Source organism: Benincasa hispida, chromosome 7 (assembly GCF_009727055.1).
Source record: "Benincasa hispida cultivar B227 chromosome 7, ASM972705v1, whole genome shotgun sequence".
Lineage (NCBI taxonomy): Eukaryota > Viridiplantae > Streptophyta > Magnoliopsida > Cucurbitales > Cucurbitaceae > Benincasa > Benincasa hispida.
Window position 1 is genome coordinate 14,318,790 of NC_052355.1, and position 25,141 is coordinate 14,343,930.

A 25,141-nucleotide genomic window follows, 5' to 3' on the forward strand; every position below is an offset into this window, starting at 1 on the left:
CACTCACACTATGTGTTTATTATCAAAGCTATAACACTACATCTACTGAGTTACTAAAAACAATGTAACGCTCACAACATTTGTTAACTATAAAGCTATAACGCTCACGACATATGTTAACTATCAAAACTATAACACTCACACTATGTGTTAATTATCAAAGCTATAACACTCACACTATGTGTTAATTATCAAAGCTATAACACTCACAACATCTACTGAGTTACTAAAAGCAATGTCACACTCACTGCTTGCGACACATGGATTCCACTTTTCTTTTTAATTTTTAACTTAACCCGTACACTGATAAATTTTCACCTCCCAATCTCCCAATGAACAGTCTCCGTACCAAAGGTATCCAAATTCTTCCCACTTTCAAATTATTAATTTCAGCCTCCCAAGCCTTCCAATGAACAGTTTCCAAACAAAAAGTTATCTAATTTCCTTTGTCCCCCGAATTCGCTAGCTTCCAACTCCTTTATTAATCTTCCCCGATTCTGCTTACTTATTCATAGCTATATATTCTATTGTTGGATAATTATTAATAAATTCCTTAATTTATCACATTTTCCCCCAAATTCCACCTAACTTCCTCTTAATTTAATTTATATTTTTCATTATATTTTCTTTTATTTTCAGTATTTTATTTTTCCCTTCTTTTTGAGTTAGGGTTAGGGTTTTACATCTATACTTGGCCTCGAGGCACCTTGAGTGTCCCTCTGCAGATGGTATTAGATCAATATCAAGATGAATGGAAAGAGTGTTTATAGTAAGTGGGAGTGGGACGTGTGACAACACATCCCTCTGTCTCTCTCATTAGTTTGAAGTAAAGTTTCTTGCACATCCTCGTGGCACCTTGAGTGTCCCCCTACAAATGGCATTGTTGCATGATGCTTTATTCAAACTCTAGAAATAGATAAGATTACCTTAGTTTCATGTCCCAATCGGTTTTTCCCTAAGGTTGGCTCATTGGGGTGGAATTATAGAATCTAAAATGAGGGACTACACTTACAAGAAATGTTAAACAATTTTAACAATTTTTGGACCAAACAATTATGACTGATAGTTACAGTAACAAGAAGTTGTTCATCTATTGGTTGAGATTGTCTCAATCTAGTGAAGGAATGATTGACTTCCATACGATGACTTTTGTTTTGACACACTAGAGTATTATAGCAATAGAAATTTTGCATTTATATGAATAAGATTCATATTCAAATTCATAGGTTCTTATTTAAATTTCTTTGTTGAATTAGAATGGATAATTGATTGCATGTAATCGATTAACATATTTTATATGATTCAAAGTTATGTCTAGTTCTCTAAAAGTTTTATTTACTAATATAAGTCAAGTTTTGATGAATTTATTACATCGAAAATTTCATCAACACATATATAGCAGTGCAAGTTAGTCTTTTAATTTAGAAAATGTTCTCAAAAGAATTGTTGTCATGAAATGAAGTGTTTATGAATAAACTTTGCAATGATAGCTTGTTTATGAATAAACTTTGCAACGATAGCTTACTGTAATTGTCTACATAACATGTAATGTGTATGAATAAAAACATGACAAAACACATTGTATTTTAGAGTCATGACAAGCTAAATGATCTACAAAGTTAAGTATCATTGGGGTTCCAAGAAAATTATAATGAGTAGAACTAATTAGGAAAAAGTTTCCTAATTAGTTTGGGATGTCAATTGTTGAGGAATTTTGGAAATGTCTCGAAAAGAGGAAAAATTAGAACAAGTAGATATAATTTACTAAGTTCATGGTGGAGAATAAAAATTCACACCTTGATAGCTGAATAATGATTCACTATCAGAATTTTTCTTCATTATAATTAGAATATAAATCTTGGCAAATGCATATTTAAGTGGAATAGTTATACTAATTGGCAACAAGATGCTCAACTCAGTTAAATTAGTGGGAGGCATCAAATGTTATTTAATTTTGCTGAATATGGTGCTTAAGAGAAATTTAATTTCTCTAAGCTTTATTACTAAATATTTCATAGTGTATGATAGTTAGTGATAAGGCATATTTTTCAAAAGTTGTTTTTGAAAAAATGTTTAGCTTTAATTAAATGCATTTTTGTGCGTTAAAATTTAATGATGTTTATTTATGCTAGGAATGATACTTTTATCCCATGAGAGACATTCAATTTCTCCAAGGAAAATTACTAAAATATTTCATAACGTATGAATAGTTTCGGTAATTAGACATGTTTTCAAAAGAAATTTTGAAAATACAGCATTAAATATACACTTGTGTGTTAAACGTTAACACATTTATTACTCAACCGTGAGAGTATAAGGATTAATGAATCCAGAAATAAAGACAAATTTTATTCTCCTGAAGTATATATGACTATGGTTTCTTAAAAATGACAGTTACGGGTAATACTCTAAAAGTTAGAGTTAAATTCTTATTACCTGTCAAACGCCTTGCTTCTCATCCAGATGTTTCATTAAACCTTATTAGATAAGGTTATGTAGCCAATGTTAGTTCAACTTTATTTCTTTGACCCAAGTGGACCTATTTTAGAAAGCATAAGTTTGAGTTCATAGATAATCCATTAATATGATTGATGAATGTTTATGAATAAATGCATCTTGTTCCAATTCAACTCATATCTTATTTTCTTTGAAATGTTCAAAAAAGAAAAAAAAAAATTAGACTAAAGTTTAAATCACTTAGGCAAACGTATTATGACATTATGATTTGATTATAATTAGTATCGGATATTTTATATACTAAGCCTAATTTACAAAGATGAGATGAGATTTCACTTGGAGCATTCAATATAAATTGTGTGACATTTAGTTGCAAGAGAAATATGGACTTGTTCAACTTAGTACATTTTAAGTTCTTTGTTGAACTAAGTCCTAATATTTTTAAATTATACTGGTGTCTAACTCCTAAGATAATGCGATGTAGATTGCATTATTTTGAATGTTATTTTTGCCAACATATTTGCGAAACAATGTTGTATCATGGAACTGTTATAAAACTTATTTATGACATTTCAGGTTTTGGGTAAATTGAGACACTTGTGTCAATACAAATCCTTACTGAAAGTAATGTTCAAAAGATACCTAAGTAGTTCTTTGGACATTCCAAAGTAAAATGATGTGTTTGTGTGACAAATACTGGTTTATTTGGAAAGTTGAAGAGTGCAGATTATGTTGATGAATTTATTTCAAGTACAACCACGTAATGCGAACAAGTGTTGTTGACTATTTGTTTCATTTGAACGTCAATTTCTAATTATCATATAGAAGTTTTTATGGTAATGGGAGAGAGTTAGGAGATAACTTGACCTTTACGACAAGGCTTACCTAAAGTCTTTATTGTCATATAAAATGACAAAAATGATAACTTATGAATCGTTCAGTAGTGGGAGAGCATTTATGAATCTTTTAGTAGTGGGAGAGCCATGCGATGACTCAACCTACGCTATGACCTATTGGAAGTCAAAGTTGTCATACTAGATGACAAGTATTGAAAGAAGTTGACAAACATTATTAAATTCGTAATTATGAGATAAAGTATTGTACTTAATCTCAATAAACTTTTTGTAGACTTTCATTGATGAGGTTACCTCATAGCATATGCAGGGGTCTACCAAAGGAAAACTTGAAAGTGTAGTATTTTGAGATGTAGAAAAATAAGACTCTTGACATCAGGTGAAAAACCACGCTAGAGCTGTTGGGAGAAAATAGACTATGAGTCAATTTTCTACCTAGTTTTATAGCAGAGTCTTAGTGCATTCATTATTGCATATGAGACGTGTAAAAATGAATACCTTCTTTTATGAAAAGGAGTTCAAAGAATCTGTAGAGTTTCAAGTAAAATTTTGATATAGTATCATATTTAATGACTTTAAACGATGACATTATTCTTGTACAAACAAGAAAATGAAATGTGGATATTTATCTATTCTATATTGATATTTTCTCATTATGAATGAAGTGAAAATCGATATACAAGTTTTGACTATTCAACCAACAAATAGTTGATTTGAAGTGATTTTGTATATTAAAAGTCCACATACAAATGTTTAGGACATGTCATTTAATTTGTCTCATGCATCTTACGTTTACATAATAATTGTTTAATGTTCGATGTGATTGTCAAAGACGGAATGGTAATGTACCAATCTATAATGACATTGTTATGTCTAAGGAAAATGTATCCTAAGAATCTCAAATGTTGAGGGGATATCAATTTTACATAAGACTTCATTAACATTTAATATACAATTAGTTGGTTCAATCGGAAAATTCGATGGTATGACCATTGAGTGTTGAAAATTAAAACTTACGAATAATGAAACTTCAATGTATATATATTTTTAGATTTTTTTTTTATGAGTTACACTGTTTCTTATTGGATTTAGAGAAATCTATGTTTTATTCTAGAGGGTCTCTATTGGACTGAGAAGCAATAATTTTCCTATGTTCAAGGTGTCTTGAGATATTTGAAAACAGTTTCAGATATAACTTAATCTATTCACTTTATGTGATAACATGATTCAAGGATTGGGTTGGAAACCATATGTAAACACCAAGTGGAAGGAATAACATGGAATGTGGGTGCATCTTGTTCGTGAACATATGGTTCTTGTTAACATAACTCTTTGTTTGTATAAAAGAATTCTTTAGGCTAAAGTGTGAGAGGATCTCTTAGACTATCCAGGACTACGAGACATGTCTCTAGTGTGCTAGGGCAAGTGGGAGAGCATGTAGAATATAGTGTATGCCCTAAGATACAGGTCTCACTGGCTCATAATTCCCTAGCTTTAGTGCAAGTGGGAGATTGTTGGGGTGTATGCCCTAAAGTCTTGTAGTTTTATGTTAGTTGAATAAGTGGTTGATTGATTTTATATTACTTGTGCAATAATCTATTAACCTAAGATCCAAGGTTATATGATGTAACTTAAACATGTATGTGGAGATATACAGGTGGATCATGTTTAAGTGATTACTTAAATAGTTTGTAGTATATGGATAAGGTTGGGTGCCTTATCCTGGTAAACACTACTAATACGACTCGCTTTGTAGTTGTTACAATTGTTGTAAAGTGCTATAATTTATTTCATCCTCATCATTCTTGTGGAGACATATGAGCGGGGGTATCTAATACAAAAGAGTTTGTATAAAGACTAGACCACGAAATGTTAAGTCTCTCTTTATAACGCTTTTGCTAGAAGAGACTTACATTTCACCTGGATGACCATAGGTGACTTGACCTTAATCTTGTGTGAGTTGTGAACTCCTACCTATGAGGGTGATCCTTTGATTTGTATGGTGAGAGTGGCCAGATTCGTCTACTCAATAAACCTACCATTTTGAGGATTCATCTGATTGGGGAGCTGGGAACACAAACACACAAGAAGGAATTCACTCCTTCCCTATAGTTAGGGGAAGAAGATAAATTGCTCCCTTAAGGGTTGATTCCGGGGCTTGAACAATGAGGCATCTCACTCTATCCTGGCCTGAGAAAGGTTTGGTCATAGTTAGATTATGACTAATTATTCATTAGAGGGATCGGTGGTATTTAAGAAGTTAGATGTAGCTACAAGGGTAAAATGGTAATTATACCCTATTGTACTTACGAGCAATTTGTGAAGGGTCAACGCACTATTGACTGGTTATATCAAATGGACACATAAATATATCTATAGTGCGAAGAGTTCAACTGTCAGTCTTTAGTGGAGTGACCGCACAACAAGAAAAACCACCTTTCTTGACGTTTTGCAATTTTAAATACTTGGTGTTTTTAAGAAAAAACTGTCAAGAAATAGGTGAGAAAAAAAGGTCAATAATTGATTTTAAAAAGCGGGGGTTGTGCATTTTTCCTGGAAAGTACAGTACTTGATGTTTAAAAAATGTCAAGTTCAATTAATGGATCGTTGACGTTTTAAAAACATCAAGAATTGTATAATATACAAGGTAGTGTTGCAACGCTACGTATTTTGACAAAAAAATGAAAAACGTGTAAGCCTTACGCACGAAGCGTCGGGTTTTGATGGGAAAATTGTGCGCCTCTTGAACAGCATTGCGACACTCTTTTAGTAGCGTCACGACGCTATCAAACAAATTTAAAAGAAATTCAAGCAGTCAATTTGCAATCCCTTTGATTTTTTGCGCAATACACTTGAAATCTTCTTGGTTTTTCAATTCCCTTTGATGCATCCTTGTTATTTAATCAATTTTAAAGAGATTCTCCATTGAGGTAAGTAGATTTGAGGCATGAACTTTCAAAGCTAGGGCTTATCTTGATTTTTCTAGTTTAGATTGGGTTTATGTCTTGATTATCTTGGTTTGATTAGGCTTAATTTTGATTTTCTTGTTTAGATTAGGCTTAATCTTGTTTAAATTAGGTTTAATTCTTGATTTTCTTGGTTTGAGGCATGAAGTTTCAAAGTTAGGGCCTCATTTTCTTGTATATTCTTGAATCTCATAATAAACTCTTGTTTCATATTGTTCTTGAATGAGATTGAAGTTTAGAGAACTTGGCAATAATCCCAACTTTGCCAAAGTTAGGGCTCTAATTTTAGAGAACTTGCAAGAACTTGCCACTTTTCTTTAATTAACTACTTGCCAAAGTTATATATGCCAATGTGTCTAGTTTATTAGGGCTTTATGAACTAAGTAATGCTTTGCCAAACTTGGGTTCAATTTTTAGTTAATGGAATTAATATATGTTTAGCACATTAGAGCACGTGCACACCTTGGGTTCAATTTTTTGAGATGTGATTACACCTTGGGTTCAATGTTTTTAGATGTGTTTGTCTTTGTTCTCTGATTTGCCTTGAGGTTCTCTAATTTGTCTTACTTTCTTGAGGTTGGAATGTTGTAGAGCTAGAAATGACAAGTTGTATGTTTTAGGAACTTGTTTGTTTTCCACAACTTGTTTTATGAAGTTGATCATTGTTTATCATCTTTTCTTACTGGATTTACAATCATGGATGCATAAGAGTAGATTATCCAAAGATTATGAATTGGGTGTGGAAAACTTCATAAAATTTGGATTTTCTAATACAATAGCTCCTATATTCGTTGTCCTTGTTTGAAATGTGGGAATTGTAAAAAGCATAGTAGCTAGGATTTAGAGATCATTTATATGTCAATGGGATTGATGAAAGTTATAAAATTTGGTTTTGGGATAGGGAAAAATATCCTAACTCATCATTTTGTGGAGAATCTTCTAAGTTTGACATCCAAATGTATGAAAAGATTGGTGTTGGAAGTTTAAAAGAAATGATTGAAGTTGCTCACGAGGAATATTCAAGAGATCTGAATGGATTTGAGAAGTTGCTTAATGATGCTGAAAAACCATTATACCAAGGGTGCAAAAAATAAAAAACTAAGTTGTCTACATTAGTCAAATTGTATAATTTAAAAGTTAGATGAGGATGGAGTGATACTAGTTTTTCAGAACTACTCAAAACCTTAAAGGAAATTTTGCCCACTAGCAATGAGCTCCCAAATTCAATGTATGAAGCAAATAAAACTTTAGGTGCACTAGGAATGGAATATGAGAAGATTCGTGCATGACCTAATGTTTGTTGATGCAATTGACTATCATGAATGTGGTGAATCAAGGTGGAAAAATGGGAAGGATACAAAATGTGGGAAAAAACAAATACCTTCAAAAGTTATATGGTACTTTCCACCAATTCCACGATTCAAAAGGCTTTTTAGAAGTCTTGACAAATAGGGCAATTGTGATGTTTTAATCTTAAAAGAATATTAAAAAAAGCTAGAAGAAAACCTTATGGAGAATAGTAAAGGCAAGTATAAATTAACAATGACTACTTATTCATCATATTAAGTAGACATCTAGTGTGTAAGGATTACTTCATTCTTATTTACTGATTTTTTCTCTATAGTGTCCTCTACAAGTTGGGGGCACCGAATGTGGATACCGCGTCATGAGGTATATGAGGGATATTGTGACCAAAAGAAGCATTGCTATCTCATATTTGGTATGTTATCGTTATTTCAACATTTCAAATAACATAGAGAAAAATAGAATCCATTATAATATTTGGCTTTTATGTTTATGATTGGTACAAGGAAACCGTACTCACAAATCGAGTTAGATGAGGTGCAGATAGAGTTGGCTGAATTTTTAGGTTGTTACATGTGATCGTGGTTGGTCATTTTGGATGTGTTTATTCCGATTGATGAATTTCTAGATTTACTTCATATCCATATAGGTGTAAATATCTTTTGGTATTGTTCAAATATGCAGGGGGATAGTTCTGGATTGGTACATGTGAGGGTAGATGGTTTTGTTGGTAGAAGTTTTATGGAAATGTATTTTTTTGAAACTATTCATATTTTTTTTACTGTTATAATTATGTTCCTTATATTGTTTTGGGAGTGTCCATATGAGTTGATTGTTAGAATTATGTTCCTTAGATTGAATATATTGACAATGTTAAAGAAGTTAAGTTTTTATAAAGAGATATTGGTGGTTTTTTGTTGATATTTAAGTTTGTCAATGCGTGTATATTGTTTATTTTATGATGAATGTATGTCATATATATACCAAATGTGATTGTTGGATCAAAATGCAGGAGCAATTAAAGGTAAAAACGTCAACATTGTAGATTTTTCTAAAAAAATTCACAAGCAAATTTTTTGACCATTTTTAAATATCAAGTTCACAAAATTTCTTGACCTTTTTTCCTTGTCAAGAATGCCCATATTCTTGACATTTCAAAAATGTCAAGTGTGTATTTCTTGATGTTTTTTAAATGTCAAGTTCACAAAATTTCTTGACATTTTTCCTTGTCAAGAATGCCCATATTCTTGACATTTCAAACATGTCAAGTGTTGTGTTTCTTGACGTTTTTTAAATTTCAAGTGTCACTTTTCTTGACGTTTTTAAAACATCAAGAAAATCGACATTTTTTATATTGGTTTCCTTGACGTTTTTAAAAACGTCAAGAGAAGTCATTCTTGACATTTAAAACGTCAAGAAACACTGTTTTTGTAGTAGTGCCGACATAATATTGATTAATTTGATTTACAAAGTTTAATAAATTAATCTCGTATCATTGGAACATCGATCTATAGGTCTACAAGGTCCCCTCGTTGGCTCAATAAGGACTAATGGGAATCAAATTAATTTTGGTATTATTTAAATTGTTAAAATAAATTAAAGAGAATTAATTGTATAGGATACAGTTAAATAATGTACATTGATATATTATATAATATAATGTTTGTTGATACATTTTTATGAGAGAAATAAATGTCTGAATATGATTCAAATATTAATTATATGAATATAATTCATATAAAAACTATATGTTAAAATTTAGTTTGAATATTATTCATATTTATATAGTTTTATGAGAAAAATAAATGTTTGAATATGATTCAAATAATAATTATATGAATATGATTCATATAAAAACTATATGTTAGAATTTCATGTGAATATGATTCATATTAAATTTACGAGAGAAATAAATATTTGAATATGATTCAAATATTGATTATGTGAATATAAAATTAACATTAATATGATTCATAATAAATTTATACAGTTTGATGAGGGGGGTTGTTATTTGAATGTGATTCAAATATTAAATTATATGGATGTGATTTATATAAAAACAATATGTTATATTATATGTGATGTAAAATAAACTATAGGTTATACATTATATGTGATATAATATATAGTTTAACATTTGTATATATTAAGTTAGTTATATATGTATTTATTAAAAAAAATCAAATTTTGAATTTGAATTTATCAAAAATAAAGGGAGGGAGTTATATCTCTCTCGCCTCTTATTCTCTCCCAAATCTCATGTAACAAATTAGAAGAGAAAGAAAACTCTCTCTTTCTCGTCCGATTCTTTCTCTCTTTGTGATTTTTACAGAAAAGAATTTTTATTCTTTAAAAAATCTCTTCTTCTTCCCTCAAACCAAGATTGAGTGCAAGGCCACAACTCTGCACGATTCTCGTCTCTAGGAATAATAAGGAAGACCCCTTGGTGGTGTCTGTTCCTGTTCGTTGAGTTTGTGGATGTCGAGTACATGAGATCGGGAGAAGACGACTCAAATTGGAGAGGAACGTGAAAAATTGATCTTCAATGGTGAGTGATTTCTTAATCCCTCTTCTCCATTTTCACTATAGTAGTATGCTTGAATTAATAATGTTTACCAATGGTTTCCGTTACTCTGTATTTTGTATGTTCTGTAAAATAAATTTAGAGATCATTGCATCTAATTGCTTTTGCTGCGGGAAATTCCAATCCCTTCATATATTATATGGATAAGATTGGGTGCCTTATCCTAGTAACACTATGGATACGATCTACTTTGTAAGAGTTACAAACGATGTGATCCAAATCGTTCATGTGGAGATATGCATGTAGCGGTATCCTATACAATGAGTTTTTATATGACTGGACCGCAAAATACTTAATTTCTCTTTCTAATAGGGTTGAGTCCCCGCGGGTATCCACCTTGATTGGGCTTTGGAATCCCCAATTTGAACGAGGATGGGGATCAAACCGGGGACACAAATTGGGTCCCTCATCAGGACAGGAGGGTATCCCCACTCAAATATATTTTATTAATACTTCTAATATATATATATATATATATATATATATAGTAGCTAAAGCTATTGTTTTCTATTTTTTATGTTCTTAATTTCAGTTTATATTCTAATTGACTTTAATTTTATATCAAATTTATAATTAAAAAAGTCAAATTTTAATTATTAATTTAATAAATAAAAAAAATAATACGACTAATTTCTTATCTAAAATATTCATAATTTCAATATAAAGACAAAATTTTAATTGATTTTAAATAAATAAATAATTCAAGTAAAATATTAATGGGAATTTTGCCCCCTAGGACCCAATCCCCGAACTGGAATTCCCTAACCCCGACTCTGACTCTCCAAAACGGAGAATGGGGTGGGGACGGGGATTACAAACCTTTGTGGGGACAGGGATGGGGGGCTCATCACCAACCCTCCCGCCCCATTGTCAACCCTACTTTGTAACATCATTGATGAAAGAGATTAATATTTCATAGGTTAGCCATATGTAACTCGACCTCAATCCTGAGTGAGTTATGAACTCTTGACTATGAAGACTTGTCCTTTAATTTATATAGGTGAGAGTGATCTGAGTCGCCGACTCAATAAACCTACCATTTTGGGGATGAGACCGATGGGTAATTGGGAACATAATTACACAAGATGGAATTTACTCCTTTCAACCTTTAGGAGAAGTAGATAAGTTATTCCCTTAAGGTTGATATCGAGTCTTGAACAAAGGGTACCCACCCTTTCACTGACTCAAGAAGAACTTGGTTTATGGTCCTCTCCTATTCCTTCACAAGATGCCTATTTTTTAATGCCAATTTCAGTAATACTGGCTTTGCTTCTTATTTATATTATGAAAAGAGACGAGGTACTCCATTTGCTTATCTAAAATTTGAAATGTGAACTAATAAACTTATGTACCGTAAAGGATGTCGGTTCTAACAATCAAAACTAGTACAACCAACAATTATCAATCGATTTCCCATGTAGGAAGAAAGACTTTCATTAGAGGAATTAGTGACTCTTAAGGAGTAAGAGGTAATTATATGGTTAAAATGGTAATGTGACCCAACTGTAATTATGAAAAACTCATGAAGGATCCACTTACTTGTGATGGTTAAATCCATGAATGCAACATGGTCTACAGTGTTAAGAATCTAACTATGGGTTTTTAGTGGAGTGACCTGAATGTTAATTAATTTGATTAAAGAGTTTAATTAATTAACTTTAGATCATTGGAGCTTATAATCTGTAGGTCCATTAGGTCCCTCTGCTACATAACAACGCATAAATAGGGACCAATAATTTTGAAAGAAGTAGAAATGTTCAAATTAATTAAGGGAACAATGTTAATTGTATATGATACAATTGATATAGTACATATAGATATGTTATAATACAATATTAAATTTGAATGAGATTTACAATTAAACTATATAATAAAAAGGAGATTTAATGTATTTGAATAAGATTCAGATAATAATTAATATGAATTAGATTCATATTAAAATAATATGAATGAGATTCATATCCAAATTATAGGTTAAAAATTAATGTGAATTAGGTTCATACTAAAGCTATAGGTTATAAGAGAGATGCGCACACTACAAGAACTTTGGGCTTTAATGTTGGTTGGAAAAAATAAAATCGGATGTATAATGTCGGGTTTTTTGTAAAAAAAAAAAAGATATTTAATGTCGATTTTAACCGACATTGAAGATAAGCTACAATGTTGATTTAAAACCGACATTAAAGGTCTACATTTAATTTCTTTTACTTTATCAAAAAATATCTCTTTCATTTCACTACCAAACCTTCTCTCTCTTTTCACTTATCTCTTACCAAACCTTCTTTTCTCCTTAGTCGTGCGAATCACCAACGTTGGCGTTGTTCTGATCGTTTTCGTCACCAGTGTTTTTTGGGTCTCTGCCGTCGTGGGCGTTCTTCCATTGGTTGGTCATTGTCGTGGGTGTTCTTTCGGTGGTTGGTCATCATCGTGGGCATTCTTCGAGAATGTTGTTTGGATCTCGGTGGTTGGATCTATAGATTTAGGTCATTGTCCGATGGATCTGTAGATTTGGGTCGTCGTCCGGTTGTTTGGATCTCTCTCTTCTCCATGGATATATTGATTTAGTTGAGCTCTTTCGGTGGAAGTCAGTGGTGGAGTTCGCCGTCCATAGATTCCGGTGGGTCGTCACCGGTGTGGTGGAGTTCGTCGTCCATAAATTCTGTCAGTAGTGGAGTTCCCTGTAAAACCCAAATCCTAATAACTTTAAGTAAGAGTAAGTAATGTGATGTCTTCTAATGAGCTAAATGAAACCATGTCTTAGGAAGGGTAGAAGATGTAAGCAAGAAGAAATAGGCCCTTAGGTAGCTAAGTGTAAAAGTAGGACAAAACTCGGCTAGGCTAAAAAAGGTAATGCTTGATGATGGAATGCATAATAAGCATATGAATGAGACCATGCCATCTAATGAGGTATGGTGCTGGAGTAATATTATGAGTGAAGTTAGCAAAAGGAAATCTGCTAAATTCTAGCTTCATCGCCTATAGTGTGCCAGGTGGCACAAGCAGAGTCATGCTGGATTTTGGGCGGTAATATAAGTATGAAGGTTGAGTTCATTGGGTCGGTTTGGACAAATTACTTAGGCTATTTTTGTAATTTTTAGTGGCATTCGAAAGCTCTGTGTGTTTATTTTTGTAGCTGGGCCGCTGGAAGGAAAACTCGTCGGAATAAGGCCGGAAGGGCAAAATAAAGACGAAGGGTTCGTTTCTCGGGTGAATCTAGCCCATCAGTGAAGAATTGAAGCTCCAAGACGAATTACGAAGCGTTTTGAGTTAAAATATGAGGAAATATTTTTAACTTAGTTATAAACAACCTTGAATTTTGAACTAGAAATTGTTGAACAAGCAGGCAGCTGTTTGAATTAGGGTCAATGATGAAGTTTTGAATCTCTAGAGTAAACGACGAGGAATTTTGAGCTGAAATTTTAAAGTAATATTGCTAACTCAATTCTAAACATGTTTGTAGAAAGAAGTTTCTTCGAAAGAGGGCTGGATTTTGAGTTATGAATTTTTTAAGTTGTAACAGAGAAGCTATACATAAGCAGATAGCTGCTTGGGAAGAACAAGCAAACAACTCATAAGAAGAAAGAAGATCTCGCTAATGAAGGAAATCTCACTAATTTTATGCTGAAGATCTCACTAATGAAGAAAATCTCGCTAATTTTGTGATGAGGATCTCGCTCTAGAAGTGAATCTCGCTAGAAATTAGGCTGAATCTCGCTGGTAAGGTTATTATCGCTAGAATGACAGTTTGCCAAGAAATGCTTGATCTCGCTCATGAGGATCTCGTTGATCTCGCTCATGAGGATCTTGCTGATCTCACTCATGAGGATCTCGCTAGTAAAGTTCTCTTTGTTGATGAAAGTTCCTTTAGTAAATGAACTATTTGAGATATTTTGCTAAGAATTCTGAGTAGTTTAACTGGGAATTATGTCCTTTCAAGCCAAGAAGAGCTAGGAGAGGCGTATAACCCGTTAAGAGGCCAACGAACTGTGAGTGACTATGTGATGACTTACTATTTTAATTATTTACAAACTATGATTTCTTGAAGATATTTCCTATGCTAAGTGTTTAAATGGATTGCCAAGCGACATATTTGTGAAACTGTTCCTCATGTTAAGTAAAGCATCCATGGAGTTGACATGATTTAGATATGTTATCTTGTCTAAATATTATCAGTATTTTTAATTAACTCCATTTTTATGATGAACCAGTATGATGGATGAACTAGTATGATGATTTGAGTACTAAGCCTTAGTGTTCAACTAAATGTTTATGACAGATACTGAAGGACAATGAGAAGGTATCCTTTCAACTAAATGTTTATAACTAGTTATATGACGGGTACTGAAGAACAATGAGAAGGTATCCTTTCAACTAAATGTTTATAACTAGTTATATAATGGATACTGAAGGACAATGTGAAGGTTTCCTCTTCTCCTTGGAACTATAGATTTCAGTGGTTCAGCTCGTCGTCTGTCTAGCTTGTTTCGATCATGAAGGTGAGTTGTCGGTGTTAGATCTATAGATTTAGTTGTGGGCTTTTCCGATCCGATCGTCTATTTACTTGATCTACTCGTCAGTTTTCTAATCCAGTCGTCGGCGTTGTACTTTCGCCATGCCGTCTCAACTCTGTTCGCAAGGTCCAATGCTCGCCGACATTTTGATCTTCAAGTTTTGGTTTGGATCTCTTCAAGCTTGTGGGTTGTTCGCTTGGAAAGGCAAAATTTTCTTTTCATATGTATTTTCAATTTAATAATTTAAAGTTATTTCATTCATTTTATTTTTATTCTAATGATTAAGCTACTTGAAATTTTGAAATGCTGGAATTAAATTAGTTGAAGAATATATACTTGGTTGGTAGTCTTGCTTGCTGTGGTTCAAGTGTATATCAAAATCATTTTCTTTCAATTATATATAAACTAATTTGGTCATTCTTAGTTGATTAAGCTTGATTGGTGTGGTTCAAGTGTTATTTCATTCATTTTATTTTATTTCAATGATTAAGCTTCTTGAAATTTGTTAATGTTGGAATCAAATTAGTTAAAGAATATGTACTTGGTTGATAGTCTTGCTTGGTGTGGTTTAAGTGTATATTAGAACAAATTTGTTAATTTTTTAAATCTTATTGTTGATTATGGTTCAATTTACAAGCTTACGGTTATGTAATTTTTTCTTGTTATTGTTTGTCTTTTTCGTAGTTTAAGTTGCTATTTTACAATCATGGATAAGTCATGGATGAAAATGAATAAAATGTCAACTAAGTATGGTTTAGGAGTTGAGATGTTTATTAAAAATTGTCTAAAACATTCAAATATACCGAATGTCATGAGTTGTCCATGTTTGAAGTGCGTGAATGCAAAGATTCTAAATGTCAACACAATAAGAGATCACTTATTTTTTAATGGTATATATCAAAGTTATCAGACATGCATTTTTCATGGTGAATCATTACCAATTACGAGAAACAATGAAAATGTGTCTGTTAGTGAAAGAGACAAAGTTGATGAGGATGATGTTGATGTTGATGACACAATTGGAATGTTGAAGGCTGCACACAACTATTTTAATGAAAAAATCGATAATTTTGAAGAATTATCAAATGATGCAAAGAGACCATTATACCCAAATTATAAAACTTTTACCAAAATATCTACATTGGTAAAGTTACATAATTTGAAAGCTAAATTTGGATGGAGCGATAAGAGTTAGTCCTAATGAAATTCAAACTTTTACTTATGAAGCAAAAAAGATGTTGGGTACTCTTGGAATGAAGTACGAGAAGATTCATGCATGTAGCAACGATTGTTGCTTGTTTAGAAAAGAACTCTCTAATGCAAATATATGCCCCATTTGTGGTACGTCAAGATGGAAGCTTGATGAAAATTTAAAGGAAATGGCTAAAAATGTCCCAACAAAAGTCATGTAGTATTTCTCCCCAATTCTAAGTTTTGAAAGAATGTTTCGAAGCAAAGAAACATCAAGTTTATTGACGTGACATGCTAAAAAAAAAAAGATACATTGTTTATTAAAACATCCCAAAGATGTCCTATCGTGGAAAAAAAATAGACAATTTGTGGCCACAGTATTGGTCAAAACCTAGAAATCTTCATCTTGCTCTTTCGACAAATGGGGTAAATCCACATGGAGGTCTTAGTAGTAGATATACTTGTTGGCCAGTGATGTTAGTGATGTATAATCTACCTCCATGGTTGTGCATGAAGCGAAATATTTTTATGTTGACTGTACTAATATCTGGTCCTAAATAACTGGGAAATGACATAGATGTTTATTTAGCTCCATTAGTAGATGATTTGAAAAAACTTTGGAAAGCTAGGGTGGAATGTTACGATGCATATGAAGAATAACATTTCATGCTTAAAGCTATTTTATTATGGACCATTAATGATTTTCCTACGTATGGTAACTTTATGGTTGTATGGTTAAAGAATATCATGCATGTCCAAATTGTCGAGAGAAAACTTCATCCACTTATTTACCAAAAGGGAAGAAGATGACATATCTCAGGCATCACAAGTTTCTACCACGCCATCATCCATATAGGAAACAAAAGAAACCTTTTAATGGCGCACAAGAATTAGAATTTGATCCAGAACCATTGAGTGGGGAAGAAATTCTTGTAGAAACAAGTAAGTATCAATATTCATTTGGTAAGAAAACTATCAAGAAAAAGAACAGTGGAGATAACCCTTAAACTAGAATTGACTAATTTGGACCAGTTAGTTCTTATTCCATATAACACAGGGTAAGTAAATACAAGTTCTTCTGTTATTTTTAATTTGCACTATACGCGTACTAATATTTCAAAATTGTTGCTTATTATAGTTACCGTCGAATATTGATTGTAACAAATCTTCAAGAAAATTGTGTTTATATTAGACTCTGTTCGAAGTAAGGTTCAAAAAGATTTTCATGGAGTTATAAATATATGGGTGTAACTGAATTTTCTTAGCTCTTAATTCAAGTATTTATGTTTGACTAATGTTTTCAAATTATTTAGTGGATTGAAAACATGGCAAGCCAAGCACGATCTCCAACACCATCAGTCTTCTCCAAAATGGAAACCTATAAAGGTAAATTTGCATCATTTTTTAACAATTTATGTTCACTCAAACATAAGATTAATTGTTTTCAACATATGCAGTGCACCCATCAGTTAGATTCTATAGGATGCGGGTACTATGTTAAAAAATATATACACGAAATAATGCATAATCCTACCACTCCCATTACTAGCCTCATACGTAAATTACTATTTTTTTTACATACTAGCTTTAATTTAATAAATGATGTAAACTTATGTTGAGTTTATCCTTTTTTTTTTCTTCTTGTAGTTCAATACAAAAAATGCATATACCCAAGGAGAGATTGACATAATTTGAACATAATGGACAAGTTTTGTTGGCCGATTTGTGGAAAGATGTACTTCTTTGTTTTTTTTTTATCTCAATAGAATATAAATGCTAGCTTAGAATGAATCTTGACAAGTTTTGAGTAAAATATGCAAGTTTAGAATGAATCTGAAGTATTAGTTTGTGGATAGACAAATTATTATCTAACCATGATCTTTTTATTGGAAGATTTATGTATAATTTTTTTGTTTATGGATATTTGGTGTAACTATTCATTGAAGTACTAATTGATATTTGTGAATAGGAGAAATAATTATTAATATTATAGAGGTGGTTGATATTTCTGTTTGTAGTTTTGGAGAGGTGGGTGGTTCCATATGAGTGTTGTATATGATAATTATAATTATGGAAGTGTGTTGTCGATATACAAATGTTGGTTAATGTGTTTATTTCATATTTGATAAGAACTTATAGAATGGATAGGAAATATTAATTCTTGTTTGTGGATAAATTATTATAGAAGTATACTTCATTGCAGGTAACTTTGTATTTAGTTTTGTGGTAGAGTGTATTGTTCTGTCTATTGTTATATTTCAGGTCTGAGTTCAGTGAATTTATAGGTGGAAGACAAATATTGTTGGCTTACCATGCAGAATATAACAAGCACGCATTACAATGAACAATTTTCTATAATTTTTTAATAAAAAATAATGAGACATTTCCTAACCCAACACGAGACATATAATGTCGTTTTTTACTTTTGACCGACATTAAAAATGGATTGGACAATAGCATTTTAAAAAAAGGGACAATAATTGAAAAAACGAACAATAATTATGGGCTTTAATGGCGGTTAGACATTAAAAAGTTTTAATGTCGGTTGGCAACCGACATTGAAGATCGTGTTATGAAAAGTCTTTAATGTCGATTTTAAACCGATATTGAAGATGGTATACAATGTCGGTTTGAAACTGACATTAAAGACAACCGATATGAAAGACCTTTTATAATATGATCTTCAATGTCAGTTGTCAACCAACATTAAAGCCTTTTGATGTCAGTTTCAAACTGACACTAAAGCACGTATTCTTTTAATGGCATTTGAATATGATTTAAATGTACCTTTAATTAAATATGAGACATTCAATTTAAAATCAATTAAATAATATGATTAATTAATTACTTAATTTAAATTAATTTCATTTTATTATATTAATTAAGTGGGAAGTGGATAGTTATTGAGCAATAACTCCCGTTTTCACGACGGGTGAGGAGAGAGAGAAGATTATTCTCTTGGTTGAAGGATCTCTGTAAAAGGGTTCTATAAACCTCTCTCTCTTGATCTCTCTCAATCTTGTTCACAGAGAAAGGAGCTTGTGAGTTTTCTTCAAGCACAAATTCCCTATTCTCCTTTCGAAAGGAGGTTCCCACCAACCTGTCTCTCGTCTAGAGAATAGTAGGAAAGATCCGATGGGGGCATTAGTGGTAGGGGTCGTGAAATTCATCATTATGTTGTTCCGTTCGAGAAGAAGAAATGTTGTTGTGGATTATGAGAAGAAATAGTTATTCAAAGATAAGTTTTTCTTCTTCCATATTGATAGAATAAACTAACAAGTAGTGGAAGAAATCAGAATCAATAAGCACTCAAATTACACTTAATTTGAGTTTAAAAGCATGCATCAAAATAGTTTTCTAAAGAAGGTTTCATCAATATATTACCTTTGATGAAAACTCTTTAATTCTAACTAAAATCCATGAATTAGATCTTCAAACTCACAGTACACCACCAAGAGGAGTTTTTTTTTTTTTTTTTTTACTGATCTCTAGTTTGGAATGTTGTGGAAACCCAGAATTGAGATTAATTAGGGTGAAGCTGAAGTGGGTTTTTGGGGTGGAAGGAAGAGTTTAGAATTTTCTCAAAAATTCAAATTGCATGTCCCAAAATATGAGAAATTGAACATATTTATATGTTCAATACATGCAAGCATTAAGTATTAATACAACTTGACACTTCAAATTGCATTAATTCTTAGGCTTAGGTGTTGGTTTTAGTGAATTAATCCAACAAAAGTTGGATCAATTCACTAATTTTTTTCTTTTTTTAAAAAAAAAAATCATTTTTCAAAATAAAATTAAAAAATGATTTTATAAAATCAGCTTTAATTTTATTTACGAATTTCTAATTTTAAAAAGAAAACATTATTTAAATAATTAATTAAATAAAGTTAATTAATTAATTAAAATAGTAATTTAATATCAAATATTAAATTAATCAAACACCTAATTATACATGAACCCTATTCAGGCAATTCAATATTTAAATCAATTTTTAAATATTTTAAACTCTCCAATTTCATTAAAAGAATAAACGTATTAATTATATCAAATATAATCAATTAAACCCTAAATTGAATTTGAACAATATAAATTCAAAACCTTAATTTCGATTTAAACAGTTCAAATTTGCTTAATTCACCAATCCAAGATTTCACTTAAGAGCCAGTAGAGGTACCTTATGGATCTACAAATCATGAGCTCCAACGATTTATAATTAATTGATTTAAACTCTTTAAATTGAATTAATTGATTTTCGTTAACTACCGAGACATACCACTATAGCTCGATATTACACTATTTCTGTCAACTGTAACCATAATTACTAAGTCGATCATTCACAGGTCGTTCCTATTTAGATCTAGCTCAAAATTAGCTCAAAATTATCGTTTTACCCCTGTAAATACATTTTGCTCCTTAAGCTCCCACTGATCCTCCATTGAATAATTGGTTTATAGTCCAACTCATAAACCATAACCCTCTCGATCATGAGAATGCGAGGCCCCATTGATCAAGACCATGAATCAGCACTTAAGAGAACAACCTATCTGCTAACCCTAAGTCGGGTAGGAGTGAATTCCATCTTGTAGAACTATGTCCCCAGCCATCTATCCGATCTTATCCAAAAAAATAGAGGTTTATTGAGCAGTGTTGTTGGATTACTCTCACCTATGCAAATCAAATGATAATTCTGAATAAACAGAAGTTCATAGTTAGCTCAGAATTAAGATCGAGTTACCCTAGGTCATTAAATTTTAAATAGCCAATTTTAACAGTAAACGGCCGTTATAAAGAAAAGTGACTATTTCAAGGTCCGGTCTTATGCAAACTCATTGCATAGGATGCCCCCATTCACATGTATTCACATGAATGATTTTGGGATCACATCATTTGTATCAGTATACAAAATGGGCCTCATCCAATAGTGTCACAAGGATGAGGTACCCAATCTCATCCATATACTTATAGTCTATTTTGGCTATATACTAAAACTTGATCTCCTTTTATGTCACCACATAAAGTTAAAGTATTCATATTTATAGTCATGGATTCGTTTATTAGATTTTTATAATAGAATGCAATATCAATAACAAATGAATAAAATACTTAGTAATACTTTTATTGATAAATAAAATATGTTAACCATATTTACGAGCTGCGAGTTTTAAGACATTTCCGACACCAATAATATATGCTTAAGATGCTTAGCCTATATTTGTAACATTGTGAATGTTTTGTATATTTTTCTATTATGTTTATTAATTTTTTCGAAACAAAAGCAAAAGCAAATTGTAAAATTAGGTTAGACTTTTTGTGTAAAATAATAGGGGATTAGGCCATTCATGCTAAAATTGGAAATTTAGACAACAGATGTAAATGAGCCAATTTATTTAGGCTTTAGTTATCGAAAAGCATTTAATTTATTTAAAATAAAATTAAAAGAATAGTATGGTCTAAATTTTCTTTTAAAGTTTATAATAACCGTTGGCTACATCATCAATTTCTCTCTCTCTCTCTCTCTCTATATATATATAAAAGGAACTACATCATCAATAAATCACAAGTATAAAATAATTATGAATTATTTACAACTAATCTCAATATTATTTTTCAAATAATAATATTACTTGTTCTTTTCTTTTTTACTTCCAGAGAAACCAAACCTTTGATTTTATAGGATAATTGGTCTCTTATTATATGTTTTTTTTTATTATTACTTTTCATACATATTTATTTAAAAAGAAAAAAGATTAAAAACTAGCTAGATCATAAATAAGTCACAAGTATAAAATAATTATGAATTATTTACAACTAATCTCAAGATTAGTTTTCAAATAATAATATTACTTATTAAGATCAGATTCTCAAAAAAATAAAATAAAATAAAATTGGTTAAAAAGTAGGGAAATTCTTATAAATAAAAAAAATCCAAAAAATATTTGGACTTTATAGTGAAAATGGATTTTTTTAAATATAAAAGATATTTAAAAATATTTACACTATATAACAAAAAGTTAAAAAAATATAAATTTTTTTGAATTTTTTTTTTGTTATAAAATGTAAATATTTTAAAGATTTTTATATTTATAAGAATTTCCCTAGTAAAAAGTTCCAAAACTGTTTAAAAATATACAATTTAGTGGACAAAGTATCATATAAAATAAGTAGTTTGATTTCCCTTATTGAAGTAAAAAAATGACAAAAAGAAAAAAAATAAAAATAAAAAGAAAACAGAAAACAGAAAAAGCAAATCACAATAATGAACAAAACATAGCACTTTATTCTATTTCCACCAACCACTATATTCATCAATATTTTGAATATTGACACTGCCAACTCTATTGCCATATTTAATAATGTTTTTCTGTGCTCTAAATCATTCCTAATAAACATAACAAAGATATATATTAATATCGTATACTATATATACTATATAATTATTGGGGTCTTTTTTTTCTTTTATACCAGAATCATTTGGCTATTTCTTTCTTCTTCTTCTTTTTTTTTTTAAATGTACTTGTTTTTCCAAAATTATATTTTTACGGCATAATCTTAATCATTAAGGACATGTTTGTGAGTAACTATAAAATTGTAAAAATTGTATTTTTACTACATGAAAGACATGCTTGTGAGTGATTATAAAATTGTTAAAATCACTTTTATTAATTTCAAAATCACTCCGAAAAATGTATTTAATAATTCAGAATCAATTTTTAGACGATGTGAAAATTGTTTTTAGGTGTAAAATTAAATAATAAATTAATTTAATTTGATCAAATACGTGTTTTAAAGTATTTTGAACATGATAAAAATGATTTGACATTTTAAAAAATCTCTACCGAACAGGAACTAATTCCCAAAACAACACATCGAAATTATTAAAGTTTTAGGGTCTAATTCTACATCCATTCTCTCTTACTATAATTTAGCATATATTGACTGATAATTTAAAACTAAGCCCTCACTACATATATAAAGGATCAAAGTTTAAAAGTAGAACATAAATTTAAAAGCAGCAAAAATGTGTTGTCTGTATGGAAAGTTGGAGGCTGATTTTGAAATAAAAGCTCCTGCTTCTAAATTTCATGAAATGTTTCATAAGAAACCACACCATCTAAACAATGCTTCTGGGGACAAAGTACAAGGCTGTGAGCTACATAAGGGTGAATGGGGCAAAGTTGGTTCTATCATCTATTGGAACTATTTTCATGGTTTGTTTCTATGACCATTAATTTCTTTTTTCTTTTTAATCTTAATGGAATTGAGGTTAATTTACAAATTTGAATTATTATTGAAAAATTATTTTAAATGATAAAATTATTAAAAATATTTACAAATAATAACAATATATCATATTTATTTATAAATATTTTTTTTGTTATTTTTTATATTTGAAACAGGTCAGGATTATTCCTAAACTTTTAAACCTAATTGCTAGTGTATAGGGACGAATTTAAATGTTGAGGATTAGATATATAATTTTTATTTAAAAGAATTAGAATATTCCATTATAGCTTAAACGCATGCACCGCCACTGTGCCGAACACTTTTTCTAAAAACTTTCTGCGTCCTTAAGAAGAGGGAGAGATCAATGAAACTGCAATATTTGAATAATAAACATAAAAAAACAATATTTTTATAATAAAGTTAAAAATTGAAAATATACTTCAAAAATGTCAAATTAATCTTTATATTTTTAATTCGGTATCTAACAAGTCACTAGTTATATTCAACCATTTTAAATTTAATAAATCTATTATACATAAAACTAAAATTGATATCTAATATAGTTTGATTAGTAAAGTCTATAGGGTTTTTTATTTTTATTTTTTTTTAAATTAAGCCAGTAAATATAGGATACTTTTAAATTTCTTGTTTTTGTTATCTACTTTTTACAAATATTTTAAAAAATCAAGTCAAACTTTGAAAAACTACAAAAATCATTTTTAAAAATAGTTTTTGGAATTTTGCTAAAAAACCAACTTTTTTACCTAACAAAGATCAATGCAAGACATTGTGAGAGATTGAAAGAATTAATTTTCGAAAATCAAAAATTCAAAACAAAATATAGATTATCAAACGGTGACTAAATTTTTAAATATGTGTTTAATATGATTGGGAATCTTAAAAACAAGTTGTATGCATCAATGACCTATTAGAGACAAAATTGAAAGTTCAATGAACTATTCGATACAAAATTTAAATTTTAAGGATATTCATAGACACAAAATGAGAAATTTAGAGACCTTTTTGAAATATTTTAAAGTTAATGGACTTGTTTGATATAAACTCGAAAGTTAAAAGAACAAAATCACAGCATAAATATTAATTGATGTATTTTTAAACCACAGAAGGAAAAGCTATAGTAGCAAAGACAGTAATTGAAGCTGTGGATGAGGAGAAGAATTTAATAGCTTTCAAGACAATTGAAGGAGACGTTTTGGAGCAGTATAAAACATTCAAGTTTATAATGCAAGCTACTCCAAAGGACGAGGGAAAGGGAAGTGTGGTTCATTGGACTTTGATTTATGAGAAACTTCATGAAAACATTCCACATTCATATTCTATCTTAGAGTTTGCTGCTGAATTGTCCAGAGACATTGATGCACACCTCATGGAAGACAATTAAGATCCTTGAAATCAAGATTTCTCCAATTCTCTTGGAGGATTTTCCTCATTATGAAAGTATAATATTGAAGCTTATTATATATATACTTTGTAACAACTTTATATGTTTAAATAAATGCATGTATGGCATCCGTTCTCTTTGTTTTTATGCTATGTAATCAATTAATAGTCTAAAAGGTATATAGTAGATGAGTAAGGTTGGATGCTTTATCTTGGTAACATTATGGATATGACCCACTTTATAAATGTTACAAACGATGTAATCCAAATCGTTCATGTAGAGACATGTGAGTTGGGATATCCTATACAATAAGTTTGTATAAGATTGGACCACGAATAATTAATCTCTCTTTGTAACATCGTTGACTGTAGAGATCAATATTTCACAAGATGACCATATGTAATTCGATCTCAATTTTGAGTGACTTATGAACCCTTGTTTGTGAGGGCTCGTCCTTTGATTTATATAAATGAGAGTGGCTCGAGTTGTCTACTCAGTAAGCCTATTATCTTAGGGAACATAACTTCAGAAGAGCTGGAAACATAACTTCAGAAGATGAAATTCACTCTTTCCCTTTTAGGATAAGTAGATGAGTAAATTCTATTAAGTGCTGTTTCTGGGTCTTGAACAATGGGCCTCACATT

General features: G+C 30.6%; 1 protein-coding gene across 1 annotated transcript; it reads left to right on the top strand.

Annotated features, from left to right (window-relative positions):
• Window positions 1-22,888: 22,888 nt before the first annotated feature.
• LOC120082036 (MLP-like protein 43) lies at window positions 22,889-24,816 on the top strand. The gene is made up of 2 exons (XM_039037250.1): window positions 22,889-23,079; window positions 24,220-24,816. Exons 1-2 carry the CDS (start codon window positions 22,890-22,892, stop codon window positions 24,495-24,497), a joined length of 468 nt encoding a protein of 155 aa, XP_038893178.1. The 5' UTR covers window position 22,889; the 3' UTR covers window positions 24,498-24,816.
• The last annotated feature ends 325 nt before the right edge of the window (window positions 24,817-25,141 follow it).

Bases quoted from the DNA above. Each gene is read 5' to 3' on its own strand.
- LOC120082036 (XM_039037250.1), top strand. From the start codon at position 22,890: ATGTGTTGTCTGTATGGAAAGTTGGAGGCTGATTTTGAAATAAAAGCT. The intron at 23,080-24,219 runs GTTTGTTTCTAT...TTTAAACCACAG, and splicing joins CTATTGGAACTATTTTCATG to AAGGAAAAGCTATAGTAGCA.